The sequence below is a fragment of the Nicotiana tomentosiformis genome, chromosome 8, assembly GCF_000390325.3.
Source record: "Nicotiana tomentosiformis chromosome 8, ASM39032v3, whole genome shotgun sequence".
Lineage (NCBI taxonomy): Eukaryota > Viridiplantae > Streptophyta > Magnoliopsida > Solanales > Solanaceae > Nicotiana > Nicotiana tomentosiformis.
In genome coordinates, this window is record NC_090819.1 from 83,328,081 (window position 1) to 83,345,422 (window position 17,342).

At 39.5% G+C, this 17,342-nt stretch overlaps 1 protein-coding gene across 2 annotated transcripts; it reads left to right on the forward strand.

Annotated features, from left to right (window-relative positions):
* The first annotated feature begins 1,096 nt into the window (after window positions 1-1,096).
* Window positions 1,097-3,912, forward strand: LOC104118658 (BURP domain protein RD22-like). Of its 2 annotated transcripts, none has more exons than XM_009629958.4 (4): window positions 1,097-1,256; window positions 1,335-1,452; window positions 1,977-2,567; window positions 3,336-3,912. In XM_009629958.4, exons 1-4 carry the CDS (start codon window positions 1,218-1,220, stop codon window positions 3,761-3,763), a joined length of 1,176 nt encoding a protein of 391 aa, XP_009628253.1. In that variant the 5' UTR covers window positions 1,097-1,217; the 3' UTR covers window positions 3,764-3,912. The 2 variants fall into 2 exon arrangements, with proteins under 2 accessions (XP_009628253.1, XP_009628254.1); XM_009629959.4 differs by having other exon boundaries at window positions 1,986-2,567.
* The last annotated feature ends 13,430 nt before the right edge of the window (window positions 3,913-17,342 follow it).

Consider the following 17,342-nt stretch of genomic DNA (forward strand, 5'->3'; position numbering starts at 1 on the left):
AATAATATCGTATTTTACAATTTTGGGGCCTTTAATATTTTGGGGCTAAGGCAAGACTTCCTTCGCCTTACCCTAGAGCCGCCCCTGAATGATGGACATTATTTGTTTAATTTAATATTATATTTATAATAATAACTAAACCTGAATGCCAAATGAATTAGGAAAATAACTACAATGCGGCATGCATAATAGATCCAAACCCGCATCACAAAGTTGGACCAAGTTCCCTCACCCACAGCCTTAGGCCGTTTTTAAAAAAAAAAGTGTGACGTTACTTCTTCTTCTTCTTGGGTGGTTTTGGATAAAGAGGTGTATTTCAGTTTTGTTAATTCTTAAAATTTCGAAGTTATCCTGTGTACCGTCCATTGCTAGAATTGAGGGTGCGTTTGGTATGAAGTAAATTTCAAAAGAATATTTTCCGAAAAACAACTGTTAGAAGAATTTTTGTCTCAATATTCAACAATTTTTATAAATTGAAACTATTTCAACTGTACTATTGGAAAGAAACATAAGGGAAGAAAAGCCATTTTTCCTCTTTCAATAGAAAATACTTTTCAAAGAAAATAATTTTTGGTGTTTGATTGCAAGAAAAATAGACTTATTTTGTGAAAAACGTTATCCTTCGTACCTAATGTGTTGAATAGTGTATGAATTTTCCACTCTTATTTTGGAATAAGTTTCTTTTGAGCCGAGAATTATTGAAACAGTCTTTCTACTTTACACAAGTAAGAGTAAGATATGTATACATTTCATCTTCTCAAAACTCACTTTACACGGGTATGTTGTTGTTATTAGTGTTGTTGTATTTTGAAAAAGGTGAAGACAAAGAAAGTACCAAAGTAACATTATACTTGAACTGTTGAGACAAAATGTACCTATGAATCGATGTCACAAATTACCAAGTACCAGCCAACCTCCAAGCTCCCAACCTTCTGATAGGAACCCTCACATCACGTACGTACAATTTGCTATATTGCATTCAATGCCGTAAGGCGGAATGCCAAAGACAGATGAAGTAATTTAATTGTTATAGGTGATGTGTTGCTTTTCTCATTCTTTTACTCTATCTATAATATTCTAATATTATTCACTTATAAATAGTGCTTCAAACTATCCATTATTTCCATCTCAACTTTGCTTTTAACTCGTTAGCAATCGAAACTGTCCTTTCAAATTCATCAGAATTCTCTATCTTCTTTCTCTGCTTAAGTTCAACCATGGAGTTGAAGCTCCTTCACATCCTTACCTACCTTTCTGTGAGTACAATGTTATTTTTTCTTGAATTATACATTATTTTAACGAAGCTAATATTTTTTTGGGGGTTAATACTTCAGTTGGCACTAGTGGCAAGTTATGCAGCTCTTCCTCCATCGAGCGGTCAAACTTATTGGAATACTAAACTGCCTAATACTCCCATGCCAAAGGCAATCAAAGATTCTCTTCAGCCAACTGGTTAGTCTATTAATACTTGGAGTTAGTTTTTATTTTTTACAGCTCCATTTAGTGTTAACAAAGTTTCTTAATTAGTACAAATGCTTAAGTAGTTGAATTTCAATGGTTTGTTATTTTCGCTTTCAGTAGTCTGCGAGTAGTAATATATATGATCATAATATGGATTTAGATAAAATAAAATTGGATGAAATTACTTAGATGTTTTGTAAAAGAAAATATGTGGTGTTTTTGAAATATGACCTTTATACATCTTTTCACGTCACTAAATTTTGTTATAAAACCTGTAATTACATTGTCAGTATTTACGCATCTAGAGTCTGTAAAACCTAACCATAAGATAGCTAAAACCATAAACCAACAATTTGATATATATAAATCTTAGAGTTATCGTCAGTGTAAATATCTTTTAACCAATCTAGCCAGTTAGTAACCAATCTATTAAGTTATAAGCGTATAAATATTTTTTATACAATAATAAACTCCAAACATATTAATCACCAAAAGACTGATATTGTTGGCAAAAGATTTCGCAGGATTGACGGAGGACAAAACCACTTCAGTGGTAGTAGGCAAAGGCGGAGTAAACGTCAACACCGGCAAAGGGCACTCCGGCAGCGGCACTAACGTCAACGTTGGCCACAAAGGCGTCGGCGTAAGCACCGGCAAGGGTCACTCCGGCAGGGGGGGCACCAACGTCAACGTCGGCCACAAAGGCGTCGGCGTAAGCACCGGGGGCGGAACCCACGTCGGCGTCGGCAAAGGAGGAGTGGGCGTGACCACCCCCGGCCACCACGGAAGGCCGCCGGTCTACGTCGGTGTACGCCCCGGACCATCACCGTTTGTTTACAATTACGCCGCCAAAGATGATCAACTTCACGACAACCCAAACGTCGCTCTTTTTTTCCTCGAGAAGGACTTGCACCAAGGGAGTAACATGAACTTACAATTTGTGAAAACTACAAATACTGCCGCCACTTTCTTGCCTCGCCAAGTCGCAAATTCTATTCCCTTTTCGTCAAACAAGATGCCAGAAATTCTTAATCAGTTTTCAGTTAAACCCGACTCTGAAGAAGCTCAGATCTTGAAGCAGACTGTACAAGAATGTGAACAGCCAGGTATTGTTAAATTAGATGGATTTATGTGTATATATTGAGTGTGTAAAAAGCTTCTATCCTTCAATTCGGGCCCCCAAAAAAAAAGGTTTTTACACTATATCAGTGCAATTTAATTGATTATATATTACTCTATTTTTCTGATCATAATATTAGGTTTGATATGAAGATCGTTACATGTTATTGTCATCAACTCGCCTGATGGTGTACTTAAACTCCCAATTTTGTACTCCCTTCGTTTAGTTTTACTCGTCAAAAATTGAGCCTATTACAAAATAATAATTGTAGCATATATTTTACTATATAAACCCTAATAATGTTAAATTGCCTTTTTGCATTTCTTTTTGCATTTCAAAAATTCTTGAGAAATGAGTAATAAATGAAAAGTGTTAAACAGAAAAAAATTGTCTTTCTCTTGATTTGTTAAAATTGACAAGTAGTATATTTTAAGCATAGTGATCAATTAAAAGTGATTGAAGGGTAATATATACTATGATGTGGAAATAGTCCCATGTTAGAAGATGAAAATGAGTTCAAAGGCTTTATATACTACTACTAAAGACTTGAAATTTTCAGGTTTATTTAAAACTTAGAATTTAAATATAACATGTAAACTGAGGTTGTATATTTAAACGAACAAGTCTATATACAAAATAAGATGGATGCTTTGAATAGCTCCATCTTTCTATTCTATAAATTTGTCCCTTTGAAAAATGGCTAAGGACAATATCTCTATGTTACTTTTTGATACATTTTATTTTCGAACTACAGGTATTAAAGGAGAAGAGAAGTATTGTGCTACTTCATTAGAATCCATGGTTGATTTCAGCACATCAAAGTTAGGAAACAAAGTGCAACCAGTGTCAACAGAGACAGAGAAGGAAACTCAAATGCAGAAATACACAATTCTAGGAGCCAAGAAAATGGGAAATGGGAAATCTGATGCTGTAGTTTGCCACAAGCAGAATTATGCATATGCAGTTTTCTACTGTCATAAAACAGAAACAACAGAGTCATACATGGTTTCTTTGGTTGGTGCTGATGGAACAAAGGCTAAAGCAGTAGCTGTTTGCCATAAGAATACTTCAGCTTGGAATCCAAAGCATTTGGCTTTTAAAGTTCTTAAGGTTACACCGGGATCTGTTCCTGTTTGCCATTTCCTTCCTGAGGATCACATTGTTTGGGTTCCTAAGAACTAGATTTATACATAAATGATGTTTTGTTATCTTTTTATTTGTGTTGCTTTTATGTAATAATTCAAAGTATGTTGTGCTTATTAATTATAGTTTTATCTTGTAATATTTCAGTATACAAATAAATAATTTCAGCATATATTTTTACGTTTTCACACTTTCAAGTTCTTGTACTGACCCAAAATGTCATCTTTAAATTTAATAATTAATTCTGTGTTCTAAGACCTCAAAAAATATTATTTTTTATTTCTCGACTTGAGTGCGCAGATCGTAAAATTTTTCAGAAAGTTTTTATATCAAAAATGGATTAAAATGTGAATTAGAGCTTAAAACTCAACTGAGTTGACTTTGATTAATATTTTGAGCAAACGGACTCGGATTAATGTTTTGACAGTTCCAATAGGTCCGTATTGTGATTTGGGACTTGGGCGTATATCCGAAATCAAATTCCGAGGTCCCTAACCCGAGATATGAAATTTTGATTAAAAAATATTAAAAGTTTTAAAAGCTTAAGTTCAAATAGTGACTGGATATCGAATTATGTATAAACGACCCCGGAATAAAATTTTGATGACTCAATTAGCTCCATATGGTGATTTTGGACTTAGGAGCATGATCGGAACTTTATTTGAAAGTCCGTAGTGAAATTAGGCTTGAAATGGCTAAAATAGAAATTTAAGTTTGGAAGTTTGACCGGGAGTTGACTTTTTGATATCGGGGACGGAATTCAGTTCCGAAATTTTTACAGCTTTGTTATGTCATTTATGACTTGTGTGCAAAATTTGAGGTCAATCGGACTTGATTTGATAGGTTTCGACATCGAATGTAGAAGTTGGAAATTCTTAAATTTCATTAAGCTTGAATTGGGATGTGATTTGTGATTTTAGTGTTGTTTGATGTGATTTGTGATTTTAGTGTTGTTTGATGTGATTTGAGGTTTCAAATAAATTCGTATGATGTTTTAGGACTTGTTGGTGTATTTGATTGAGGTCCCGAGAGCCTCGGGTGAGTTTCGGATGGTTAACGGATCAAAAGTTGGACTTAAAAGGTGGTGCAATTTTCTTATGCTAGAAATGCAGAAATCGAGCCCAGATATCGAACCCAGGATCGACGGCCAGGGTCGAAGCCAAGGACGAGGCTCAGGATCGAAGCCATGATCGAGGCTCGGGATCGAGGGCCATGATCGAAGGCTCAGGATCGAAGGCCCAGGCTCGAGGGCCATGATCGAAGGCCCAGGATCGAGGCCCAAGACCGAGGCCTGGATCGAGGGCCATAAAGATCGAAGCCATGATCGATACCCAGGATCGATGGTTGCCTCAGCAGTTTATAAAACTGGGATTTCGTCTCATTTGCCATTTTTGACGAACTTGAACTTGAGTAGAAGCGATTTTTGGTTGATTTTTAAGGAAAATATTTGGGTAAGTGATTCTAACTCGGATTTGGTCAATATACACGAATATATCATTATTTTCACCATTTAATTAGTGTATTGAGATGGAAATTTGGAAAAAATTTAGAAATCTCATAAAAATAAATTTTTGAGATTTCGGTGTCGATTCGGAGTCGGATTTGAGTGCAACTGGTGTGGTTGGACTCGTAATTGAATGGGCTGTCGGATTTTATAAGTTTCGTCGGATTCCAAGACGTGAGCCCCACGAGCAATTTTTGAACTAATTTCGGATTTTATTGAATAATATAGTATTTTCTTATGAAATTGATTCATATAATTTTTGTTGACTGTATCGAATTAATTATGACTAGATACGAGTCGATCGGAATCGAAAAATCTAGAAAAATGCATACTACTTGGTTAAATTAGAGCAAGTCGAGGTAAGTGACTTGTCTAACCTTGTGTGGCGGAAATTTTCCCTAGGATTGGTATTGAAGTGATAAATTGAAATGTATTGAAAGTCGTGTGCACGGGGTAACGAGTGTGTACATGGGCTAAATGTGAAAGATTATGTCTTTAAATTGTGTAGATTGTTGTTGCATATTAATTAAATAATTTTACCCTGTTATATTTTTCATCATTGATTTAAATGTTTATACTTTAAATTTGTTTGACCCTTTCATGCTAATTGTTTTACTTATTTTGTTGAAACTTATTTTTTTTTTATTCTGTGCATTATTTGAAGGGTAATTTTCTTTAAATTAAATATTATTAATATGAATTATTTGACATTTTAAATTTGGTATTGAAGCAACGTATTAAAATTTTGAAATACTATTTTATCGAGTTATTTATTCCCGAATATATTTGTGAGATTTTCGTATTCATTGTGATGGAGCCGTGAGCTCTTTATTGTGAAAAAAATATTATTGTTGAATTATTTTGGCATGAGCCGTGAGCTCTTTATTGTGAAAAAATATTGTAGTTAATTTATTTTGGCAAATTAAAATATTTGGGCACTTGAAGTACAAATTGTGATATATTGTGATATTGATACGCATGCGGTGGTATAAGGTCTGGGTATTGAAACATATGCGGTGAGATAAGGGTGGCTTTGATACGCGTGGCTAGTAGGGGAAACTACCAGAAGTCATGCGGTGTGATAAGGATGGCTAAAACGCGGGATACTATTTCACGAAAAATATTTTCTTTAAAATAAATTGTGAAAGTTCCCGCGATGAGATAAAGAAATGAGATATTGTGAATTTATTTATGATTTGGGACTACGAGGCGGTACCTTGGGAGTGCCCTTGTTGATATTGATTTATGGCTGCAGTTGCCTTTAATTATTATTGTGATTTTCTTAGAGTTGAAAAGAATTCTGTTTTGTTTTCACGAGGTATTTATTTGCCACTATTTGGTGTAATTAAATGTGACATACTACTTGATTCATTTTCATTGTCATTTTATCTTATTATATTGTTTAAACATTTTACCATGCCATTATTTATTTTTCAGTAAGGCCTGACCTGACCTCGTCACTACTCTACCGAAGTTAGGCTTGGCACTTACTGGGTACCGCTGTGGTGTACTCATACTACGCTTCTGTACATCTTTTTGTGCAGATTCAGGTACATTTTACCAGCCTAGACATCAGTGGGTTACCTGCGCACAGAGACTTTGAGGTATATCTGCTAGCGTCCGCAGACTCCGGAATCCCCTTCTATTCTTGTTATGTTGCTTCCTTATTTTTTTTAGACTCGGATATATAGAGACATTGAGGATAAATTCTTAGAAGCTTGTGACTTATTTCTACCGGGTTTTGGGAGTTGTAATTATTTGAATTGTAGTTTATTTATTTCAGATATTTATTATTATTCCTCATTGATAGGCTTACCTAGTCTTAGAGACTAGGTGCCATCACGACCTCCTACGGAGGTAATTTGGGATCGTGACAGTTCTGCTTTAAGTTTTTTTGTTTTTGGGAGGAATCGGGCAGTTGAATGCTAGAGGGATTATAAAATGAGGAATTTTTAAAAATCATTATAGTTTAATGGCTATTAACAATTCTTATAGCTAATATATACATATTTATTTCCTATAGCTAATATTCCGATGCTAAGCTACCCGACTGTATTTATTGGCGCTACTGTATTCATGAATATAGTCGCGAAATTCACCTAATAAGTAGGGAGTCCAACTGTTTAATAACGGAAAGAGGATCAATTAGTATATATCACTCCTAATTTAAATCAACAAAATCAATTTTGTTGCTACTGTGTTATATTCTATGTATTCGCGCGATTGTATTTATAAATACAGTGAGGTAATCCGCCTAAAAAATAGAGATTACAACTATTTAATAATAGAAAAGGTAGCTATTAGTAATAATATTTTGAAATTGTTTTGGTTTATAATAAATATGATGTAATAGTTTGATATAAGAGGTAACATTTTCTTATAAAATCATGTTATTAAAGGCCCAAAAATAAATATACTTTCTAAATATGTGACATTGAAACTCAGAACTCAAATTTTTAACTATCTTGATCTATATGAATTGTCTCATCTACCCAAAAAAAAAAAAGAGAATTAATTGTCTCATATTTTAACAACTTAAACAGTTGGGGATAAATTGTTTTTCTTTGTTTCATACCTCCATAACGCTTGCGTAATTTGAACATTATTTGATTATTCCATTTGTAAACCAAAAACCATGTCTTGTGGTAGTGTAGTAGCATAGGAGATATAGTAGCTCATGCTGGTGGACCAATTCCTTAATGGTGCATTAATAAGCCTATTAGGAAAATCATGATGTGAGTGTTAACAGCTAAATTTAAAGCCTTTTAATTTTCTTTATGAAAAGATACTTTTTGTCATTGTAAATGTAGGCCACATTTTTCACTAATTAAGCAAACTAACATAATAAAAAATATAGTTAGGGGTGATTTGATTACTGGTTAGAGTCATGCAGATGTAATTTCTTTCATGTTTTCCCCAGCGAGTTTTCCTCCATATTTTTTATTCACTAATCGCAGATAAATTTGAACTAAACTACATTTATTTATGGTAGTTCATTTCTCTCTTAAGTAGTTCAGTAGTTGCAATTCAAAGGTTTAATATTTTCGCTTTCAGTAAGTAGTCTGCAAGTTAATATGATCATAGTATGAATTTAGAAAAATAAAATTGGATTAAATTACTTAGATGTTTTTAAAAACAAAATATGTGGTGTTTTTGAAATATAATCTTTATACACTGTCCTGTTGCTTATCCATCTTTTCACGTCACCAACTTATTTTTGTTACAAAACCTTTAATTAAAATGTCAATATTTATGCATCAAGAGATCTAAAAGCTAATATTAAGAAACTTAATACCATAAACCAAATTTGGATATAAATCTTACATATACGTAGGGTATTAGAAGTTTTATATTGTGTAACAGATCTTTTGAACTATCAATATATAGAGTTAAACATGCAGTAACAAGTGTATACGGGTAAAATCGAGCTCATGCCTCGACTTCTGATGAAGCCAACAGAGCAAGAGAGATAACGGCAGGGAACCAGAATCGAGACCAGGAGCCCCTCGAGCCGGGGTCCGGGCAAAGAGTTTTTACCTTTCATAGAATTCTACTTAGCGTAAAACTCCCCTACTATATAAAGGGGGTATCTGATTATTCATCGGGGACACTGTAACATGCATATAAAAGCAATATACTATTATTTTCTATGTTATTCAAAGTACTATTTCTTGTTCATCGGTGCTTGGTCATTGTGAGTCCAGGATCGAGGGCGGATATTTTATTAAGACTGTTGTTAAATTTGGAATCACCCTCCTCAAGTGGTTTGATAATTTATTACCTCCTTTATCCGTTTAATCTTACGCAATTTATAGTTTCTATCGAATTAATCCACGTATCCTTAAAACCACAAATAAATTTAATTGTTATCCATTTTTTAGGGTAAACAGTTTGGCGCCCATCGTGAGGCTAAGGATAATAGTGGCAATTTGATACGAATTTCCATAACACACCCTGTTTTTTACTTGTTCTTTGAAGTCTTTAATTTCAGGTCAAGGCTTAAAATGTCGAACTCCCAATCTGCCCCTTTAAACGTGGATGCTGAGTCTGAATACCATGGTGAGAACAAAGATGTGGCACCCAGTAACCAGGTGCCCCATGTCAACCCCAACAGAGTTCCAGCCGCCGACCCGATCGACGCTATCTAACATGTGGCCATCAATGGAAACTCGCCTACCGATCCTAAGAACAACATCTGTGGGGGAGTCTGGTCGGTAGCCCAAAATACACATGACGGTGAAGGTGATGGGATCAACTTGCGAGTAATCTTTGAAATATTGCAGGCTCAACAAGCAACGATAGCCCAATTGCAAAACCAGAGCCGCGCCCCCAGCAGAGTCGAGCCCGAACCATCCCGGGAAAACGCTCACAGAAATGAACCAATCGTCGAAAGGCCGAGTGAAACTGAACCTGGGACCAACCCCGAGATTATAAAGATGCTTGAGAAACTACCAAAACCGGTGGAATCGGGAGAAAAGAAGATCGAAGCCAATGACAAAAAAGTAGAAACCTACAATTCGAGGGTCGACCAAATCCCAAGAGCACCACCGATATTGAAGAGCCTGGATTCCAAAAAGTTTGTTCAAAAACCTTTCCCTCTGAGCGCAGCTACGAAGACGATCCCAAAGAAGTTCTGCATGCTCGAAATTCCTAAGTACAATAGAATAACTGACCCAAATGAACATGTGACCTCCTAAACGTGCGCCGTCAAGGGGAACGACTTGGAAGATGATGAGATCGAGTCCGTCTTGCTGAAAAGTTCGAAGAGACCTTGTCAAAAGGATCTATGATATGGTATCACAACTTACCCCCTAGTTCTATTGACTCGTTAGCTATGCTTGCAGATGCCTTCGTGAAAGCACACACCGGGGCCATCAAGGTCGAGACCAGGAAGTCATACCTTTTCAAAGTGCAGTAAATAGATAATGAGATGGTCAGGGAATTCATGTCCCAGATTCAAATGGAACGAATGGACCTGCCTCCGGTCACGCACGATTGGGTCGTTCACGCCTTCACCCAAGGACTCAATGCTCAAAGCTCATTAGCTTCACAGCAGTTGAAGTAAAATCTAATAGAATATCCGGCGGTAACTTGGGCCGACATCCATAACTGGTACCAATCAAAAATCAGGGTCGAAGATGATCAGCTTAGGGCCCTTTCCAGGTCCATTTATCCCGTCAGAGCTACTGACAAATCCAAAAGAGATATTGATCGTAAACCAAGATCAAATAAATACTGGTATCAACCATACAATGGATATCGAAGAGGTAATGGGCTTGAACGAAACCTTATGAGAAGTGAAAGGAGAGGCGATCAAGGACAAAATAATAGGGGCTCATGAGCAAAAACGGTTTTGACAGCCCCATCGGGCCTAAGGAAGCGCCAAGGTTATTAGAATACAACTTCAATGTCGATGTTGCTGCCATCGTATCTGCTATCGGACGCAACAAAGGCACCAAGTGACCTTGGCCTTTACAGTATGATCCTTCCCAAAGGGACCCCCACCTAATGTATAAATATCATGGAACTCACGACCACAGAACTGAAGACCGCCGACAACTGAGAGAGGAAATAGCCCGGTTATTCAACAACAGACACCACCAAGAATTTCTCAACAATAGGGACTCCAATAAGCAAATCGAGGAGGAGGAACGTCATTAACATGATCATCGGTGGGGTAGACATCCCCTAGGGGCCAATGTTAAAGCACACCAATAATGATGCACTGGTAATATCTGTACTCATAAATAAATCTCGAGTTAAGCGTGTGTTAATTGATCCAGGTAGCTCGGCCAATATCATCAGATCGAGGGTCGTAGAACAGCTGGGTCTGCTAGACCAAATTGTGCATGTAGTCCGAGTTCTAAACGGATTCAACATGGCATATGAGACTACTAAAGGGGAGATAAACCTACTGGTGAACACCGTCGGAACCGTTCAGAAAATAAAGTTCTACGTGATTGAAGTAGATATGAGATATAATGCTCTGTTTGGGAGGCCATGGATTCACAACATGAGGGTGATGCCCTCGACACTACACCAGGAGTTGAAATTCCCAACACCAGGAGGGATTAAAATAATTTATGGAGAACAAACGGTCCCACCTTGACATGACAGAGATCCCACCAGAAATAACTACTCACAAGCTAAGCCTGGATCCAAAGTTCTACCCGGTCAAACAGAAAAGGAGGCCTCAGTCCAAAGTAAAGCATGAATTCATCAAAGACGAGGTATCTAAACTTCTTTAAATAAGATCCATTCAAGAAGTTAGGTACCCAGATTGCTTAGCAAACGTAGTAGTAGTCCCTAAAAAGGAGAATAAATTAAGAATGTGCGTAGATTATAAAGACTTGAATAAGGCATACCCCAAGGACTCTTTTTTTTCGCCCAACATCGATCGCATGATCGATGCGACGGCCGGCCACAAGATCCTTAGCTTTCTCGATGCCTATTCCGGTACGACCAAATTTGGATAGGCACGAGAGACCAGTAAAAAACATCCTTGATAACTAAATACAGAACCTACTATTATAACGTAATGCTATTCGGACTAAAAAACATCGGTGCTACTTACCAATTCCTAGTAAATCGGATGTTCGAAGAGCAAATAGGAAAATTAATGGAGGTTTATATTGACGACATGTTAGTTAAGTCCCTGCGAGCAGAGGACCATTTGAAACATTTGCAGGAAACATTCAACATACTGAAGAAATACAATATAAATTTGAACCCGGAGAAATGTGCATTCGGAGTCGGGTTCGGGAAATTTCTCGAATTCATGGTGTCCAATCGAGGAATCGAGATCAACCTCGATAAGATCAAGGCCATAGAGGACATTACTGTGATGGACAATGTCAAGCCCGTCCAAAGGTTAACCTAGTGCATAGCCGCCTTGGGTCGATTTATTTAAAGGTCCTCCGACAAGAGCCATCGGTTCTTCTCGTTATTGAAAAAGAAGAATAACTTCTCATGGACCCCGGAATGCCAACAAGCCTTGGAAGAACTCAAGATGTACCTTTTGAGCCCGCCTTTGCTTCATACTCTGAAAGGAGGCAAGCAGTTGTACCTGTACTTAGCGGTATCCTAGATAGCGATAAGTGGATTCCTGATCCGGGAAGAGGAAGGTACGTAATTTCCTATCTACTATGTTAGCAGGACTCTAGGCGAGGTTGAAAATAGATATCCTCACCTGAAAAAATTGGCCCTCGTTTTGCTAAGTGCCTCTAGGAAGTTGAAACCTTATTTTCAATGCCATCCCATATGTGTCATAACTACTTTCCCGTTGAGAAACATAATGCATAAACCCGAGCTCTCGGGTCGATTGTCCAAATGGGCTGTGGAAATCAGTGGATACGATATCGAATATCAACCCCGAACCGCCATCAAATCTCAAATTTATCGGACTTCGTGGTTGACTTCATGCCGACCCTAATACCCGAGGTCGAAAGGGAATTGTTATTAAACTCGGGGACTTCCTAGGGGATCTGTACCCTCTTTACGGATGGTGCCTCGAACACAAAGGGGTATGAACTTGGCATAGTATTGAAGACACCGACGGGTAATATAGTTAGGCAATCTATTAGAACTGTAAAATTAACTAACAACGAGGCTGAGTATGAGGTCATGATTGCAGGTCTCGAAGTGGATAAAAGCCTGAGGGCCGATGTGATTGAAGCTAAGTGCAATTCCCTCCTTATGGTGAACCAAGTCAATAGGTTGTTCGAAGTCAAAGAGGAACGAATGCAAAGGTACCTAGATAAATTACAGGTAATGCTACATCGGTTCAAGGAGTGGACCCTGCAACATATATCTCGGGATCAAAACAGTGAAGCTAATGCTCTCGCTAACTTGGGATCGTCGGTTGATGACAATGAATTCAGCTAGGGAACGGTAGTGCAACTTATGAAATTGGTAGTGGAAAAAGGCCACGCCGAGACAAACTCGACAAGCTTAACCTGGGACTAGAGAAACAAGTATATAGATTACCTGAAGACCGAGAAGCTGCCCTCGGATCCTAAAGAATCGAGAGTCCTGCGTACAAAGATGACCATGTTCAGCTTATCCGAAGATAACACCTTATTCAGGAGAACGTTCGATGGCCCACTCACCATATGTTTTGGATCGGGAGATACCGATTATGTCTTAATGGAAGTTCATGAAGGCACCTACGGGAACCATTCGAGTGTTGAATCGCTGGTTCGTAAGATAATCATAGTCGGCTACTACTGATCGACGTGTAAAAAATGTGAAGGAGTTCGTACGAAAGTGCAATGCATGTTAGAGGCACACACCGATGATCCATCAACCCGAGGAGCTACTACATTCGGTCCTGTCACCTTGGCCATTCATGAAATGGGGGATGAACATCGCCGGTCCCCTACCATGGGCACCCAGTAAGGCTCAATTTATATTTATGACTGACTATTTTTCTAAATGGGTCGAAGCCCAGGCAATTGAGAAAGTCAGGGAGAAAGAAGTTATTAATTTTATTTGGGACCACATAATATGCCGGTTTGGAATGCCGGCCGAGATCGTATGAGACAATGGGAAGTAGTTCGTCGGCAGAAGGTGAGCAAATGTTTGGAGTACCATAAGTTCAAAAGGATCCTATCAATACCCTATCACCCTAGTGGGAATGGACAGGCGGAGTCTTCGAACAAGACCATACTCCAAAACCGATGCCAAAGGAAAATGGAAGGAAATTGTTGCCCGAAGACCTGTGGGCATACCGTACGACCTCAAAATCTAGTACCGAGGCCATCCCGTTCTCGTTGGTCTATGGTGTCGAAGAGCTAATACCATTCTAAGCAGGAAAACCGAGTTTCAGGTTTCGATATGTGACCGATGAGTCAAATGATGAGGCCATGAGCACGAGCTTGGAATTATTGGATGAGAGGTGTGAGGTAGCCCTCGTCTGGTTGGCCACCCAAAAATAACTGATCGAATGGTATTACAACCGGAGAGCTAACCTCCGACTCTTCAATATAGAGGACTTGGTGTTAAGAAAGGTGACACTGAACACCCGGAACCCGAACGAGGGGAAGCTAGGACCGAATTGGGAAGGTCCATATCGAATTATCGAGATTACCAACAAAGGATCATACAAACTCGAAGCATGGAACAGTGAGCGACTACCGAATAACTGGAATGTAGCCCACTTAAAATGATACTTCTGCTAAGGTACGACCCCATCTATTCTCTTGTTTGCATATATTACAAATTGGACTAACATTTGTAGGCAACGACCAAAGAATGATGCATCTATTAGGCCCGAAAGCATGCGTTGCAATCTTTTTTCCTTGAACCGGTTTTGTCCCAAATGGGTTTTTCCGACAAGGTTTTTAACGAGGCAACAGTAGATCATGCTAACTTTGAATTGAAGACTGGTTACGAACCGGAGTCGAGGGTCGCATCAACAGTATCCGAGCCCTCTCAACGATCGACCTCGAATATTGGGGTCCATTAACCTCAGATAATGATTTTTGCAAGGAAGGAATCTTTGTGCTTGAATAGTCTGGCTCGCTGGATATGATTTATTGTAAGGGCCAAACGGTCAAATGAACTGTGCCTACATATACCACTTAAGCCATAACTCGAAGCTTGTACACATTTGCAATCTTGTATGTTGCGCATAGAAATAAAAGAAAGTTTCTACCTTGCAGATATATATTTTGTCCCTTAAGACTATTACATTTTGTTAAGGATAGACATTGAGCCCAAGGGCCATCTCTATGCGGATCCAAGAAATCACCCCAACTCGGGGGCTGTCGTCCTAGGCAAGCCCGGATGGATCAGGTATCGAAGCCCGGGGGGTACAAAGCCTATTAGGAAATACCCAAACTTAAAAGGCTACGGCCATCCTAGAAATGGCTCGGAGACATCGGTGGCCCGTAATCAAAACATAAGGCCTTCAAAAATTCCAAACCGGTTCAAAGGCTACCTATGACAAAACTATAATCTAAAAACATTAAATACGTACTTTGGGGAAAGCTTCCAGTCATACCAAGCCCCCACGAGTTTCAAACATAATTACATCGAGAACGAGCCTTGTTCGAACGTCCAAACAAGACCCTATTATTACATTTTATTTCGTGCTAAGGAATTTAAAATCTTTGCAATCATAAAGAAAAAACCAAAGAAACTAACTCAAAAATTGCCAGAGGACAGCCTTCTATATATATATATTCTAGTAAAGATCTTTACAAAGTCCAAATGGCCTCAACAAAGTGAACAAAAATACAAAAACAAAAGAAAAATCTCTAAGGCACCTAAGCCTGATCTCCACCGAAGCCAACCTTGCAACCTGGGCCATCGAGGTCTTCTCCGCCCTCGGGTTTGCTGGAGTCCTCAAAGCCTTCATCGTCCTCCAGGTCATCCAGCTTCTTGGCCTCGACCTCTAGCCTTTTAGCATCTTTGATCTCGACCGACAGGTCGAAACCCCGAGCATGGACCTCCTCGAGAACCTCTCTTCGGGACTGCCACTTCACATATTCAATAGTGGCTTTCAGGCGGTCCTGGGGTGCCTCAGCATTAGCTCTGTACTGAGCCACCATCTCTTCAACATCGGCCCTGGTTGTTTCCGTCACTGACTTGGCTATTTTCACTTCCTTGGTAAGGGCATCCCGTTCAGCGATGGTCGAGCCTAGTTGAGACTGAAGCTCTATGACCTTTTGGGCCCAGGCCTCGGGTTTTCCCTCGCCACTCGAAGTTGGAACTCCACCAAGGCCAGCTTATCCCGGGCGGTCTCTTTCTCCGGAGCCAAATGGTCCATTTTCCCTTCCACTCTTCGGACATGGCCTTGACCTCGTCCATCTCGGCTCGAAGTTGGTCGATCGTTTCAACCTTATACTGAACCTACACATTTGGAGCATTAGTCACAATGTATAACTCCCCCTAACTTCAAAGATCTTTACCTGTTCCACCAGGTCGGCATGTTCCTTCTGAGCTGCGTCCAACTCAGCCCGGAGATTCTTGAATTCTTCTTTGCGTTGCTCGTTGAGAAGCTTATACATGTCCCTCTTCTCAATAAGTTCCTTGTCCTCAGCCTCGAGATGGTTAACCTCAGCCTGGTACCGAAGAAAGGCTTCATGATGAAGTACCGAGGCCTGCAAAGATATGAAAAGGAGAAGTCATGAGAGCTATAAAATTAAATTCAAAGACAAAAGAGTGTAATGACGCCTTACCCAGTTCAGCGTCTGATGTGCTTCGTTGAACAAACACAACGCCTCCACCTCGTTCATTTTCACATGATCTTCTTCGGTTACCAGGCACCAGAGGTAGTTAGATACTTTGACAGGGGCGGAAAGAACCCGTGCATCCTCCGGGAAGTGATGATAACTGACCGCTTCCGGCCGAGATCCATGCTCGAAGCGGGGAACTAGTTGATCAACTTTGGGCTCGAGTTCGGCCTACTTACCTCTAAGGATGACCTTTTCCTCTGCACCTCTAAATCACCCAACCCGGAGAAGTCTTCTAGAGCGGTTGAGTCCACACCATCAAAAGAGCAATGGAGGGGATCGTCTGCACCATGAGCCCCTTCGTTGGATCGCTCCTTTGTTGCTTAGGCTTCATCGAACACGGACTCTGTAAACGAAGGTGACCCTGCAATTTCTATAATACCGGGCGGGGCAGAGCTGACATCTCGAGAGGTCTCGACCCTCACTTCTGCACCACCCTCGTGAACCTGAGGGGGATTAGCCTCCATTATTTCCCCTTGGTTGCCATCAGCTCCACGGGGACGGATGACTCACCGGCCACAAAAAGATTATCCTCCTTGGGCTCGTCCCTAAGCCGGTAAAGCGAGTCTGAGTCAGGAACTCGAGAGCCGGTAAAACAAGGGCTGCACCACAGCAAATACCGATGAGGAAAAGGGAGGTAAAACATAAAATCAATATCTAAAAGAAAAGGGCATTTACGTGCTATATTCCACTTCTCGGGGAATGGCCTAAATTCGGCAGGTATCAGGTCGGCAATCCTCACCCGGACAAAGCGCCCTTGCCAACCCCGATCCCGATCCTTGTTGATTCTTGAAAATAGGGCTTTGTTGGCCCGTCATACGAGCTTTATCAGTCCCCCCAGAAGATTCGGGGACTGTACAGGCGGAGTAGATGATCG

Excerpts from the sequence above, each read along its gene's own strand:
- LOC104118658 (XM_009629958.4), top strand. The coding sequence starts at position 1,218 with ATGGAGTTGAAGCTCCTTCACATCCTTACCTACCTTTCT. Across the intron at positions 1,257-1,334 it reads ACATCCTTACCTACCTTTCT|TTGGCACTAGTGGCAAGTTA; the intron begins GTGAGTACAATG and ends TTAATACTTCAG. Across the intron at positions 1,453-1,976 it reads AGATTCTCTTCAGCCAACTG|ATTTCGCAGGATTGACGGAG; the intron begins GTTAGTCTATTA and ends TGTTGGCAAAAG.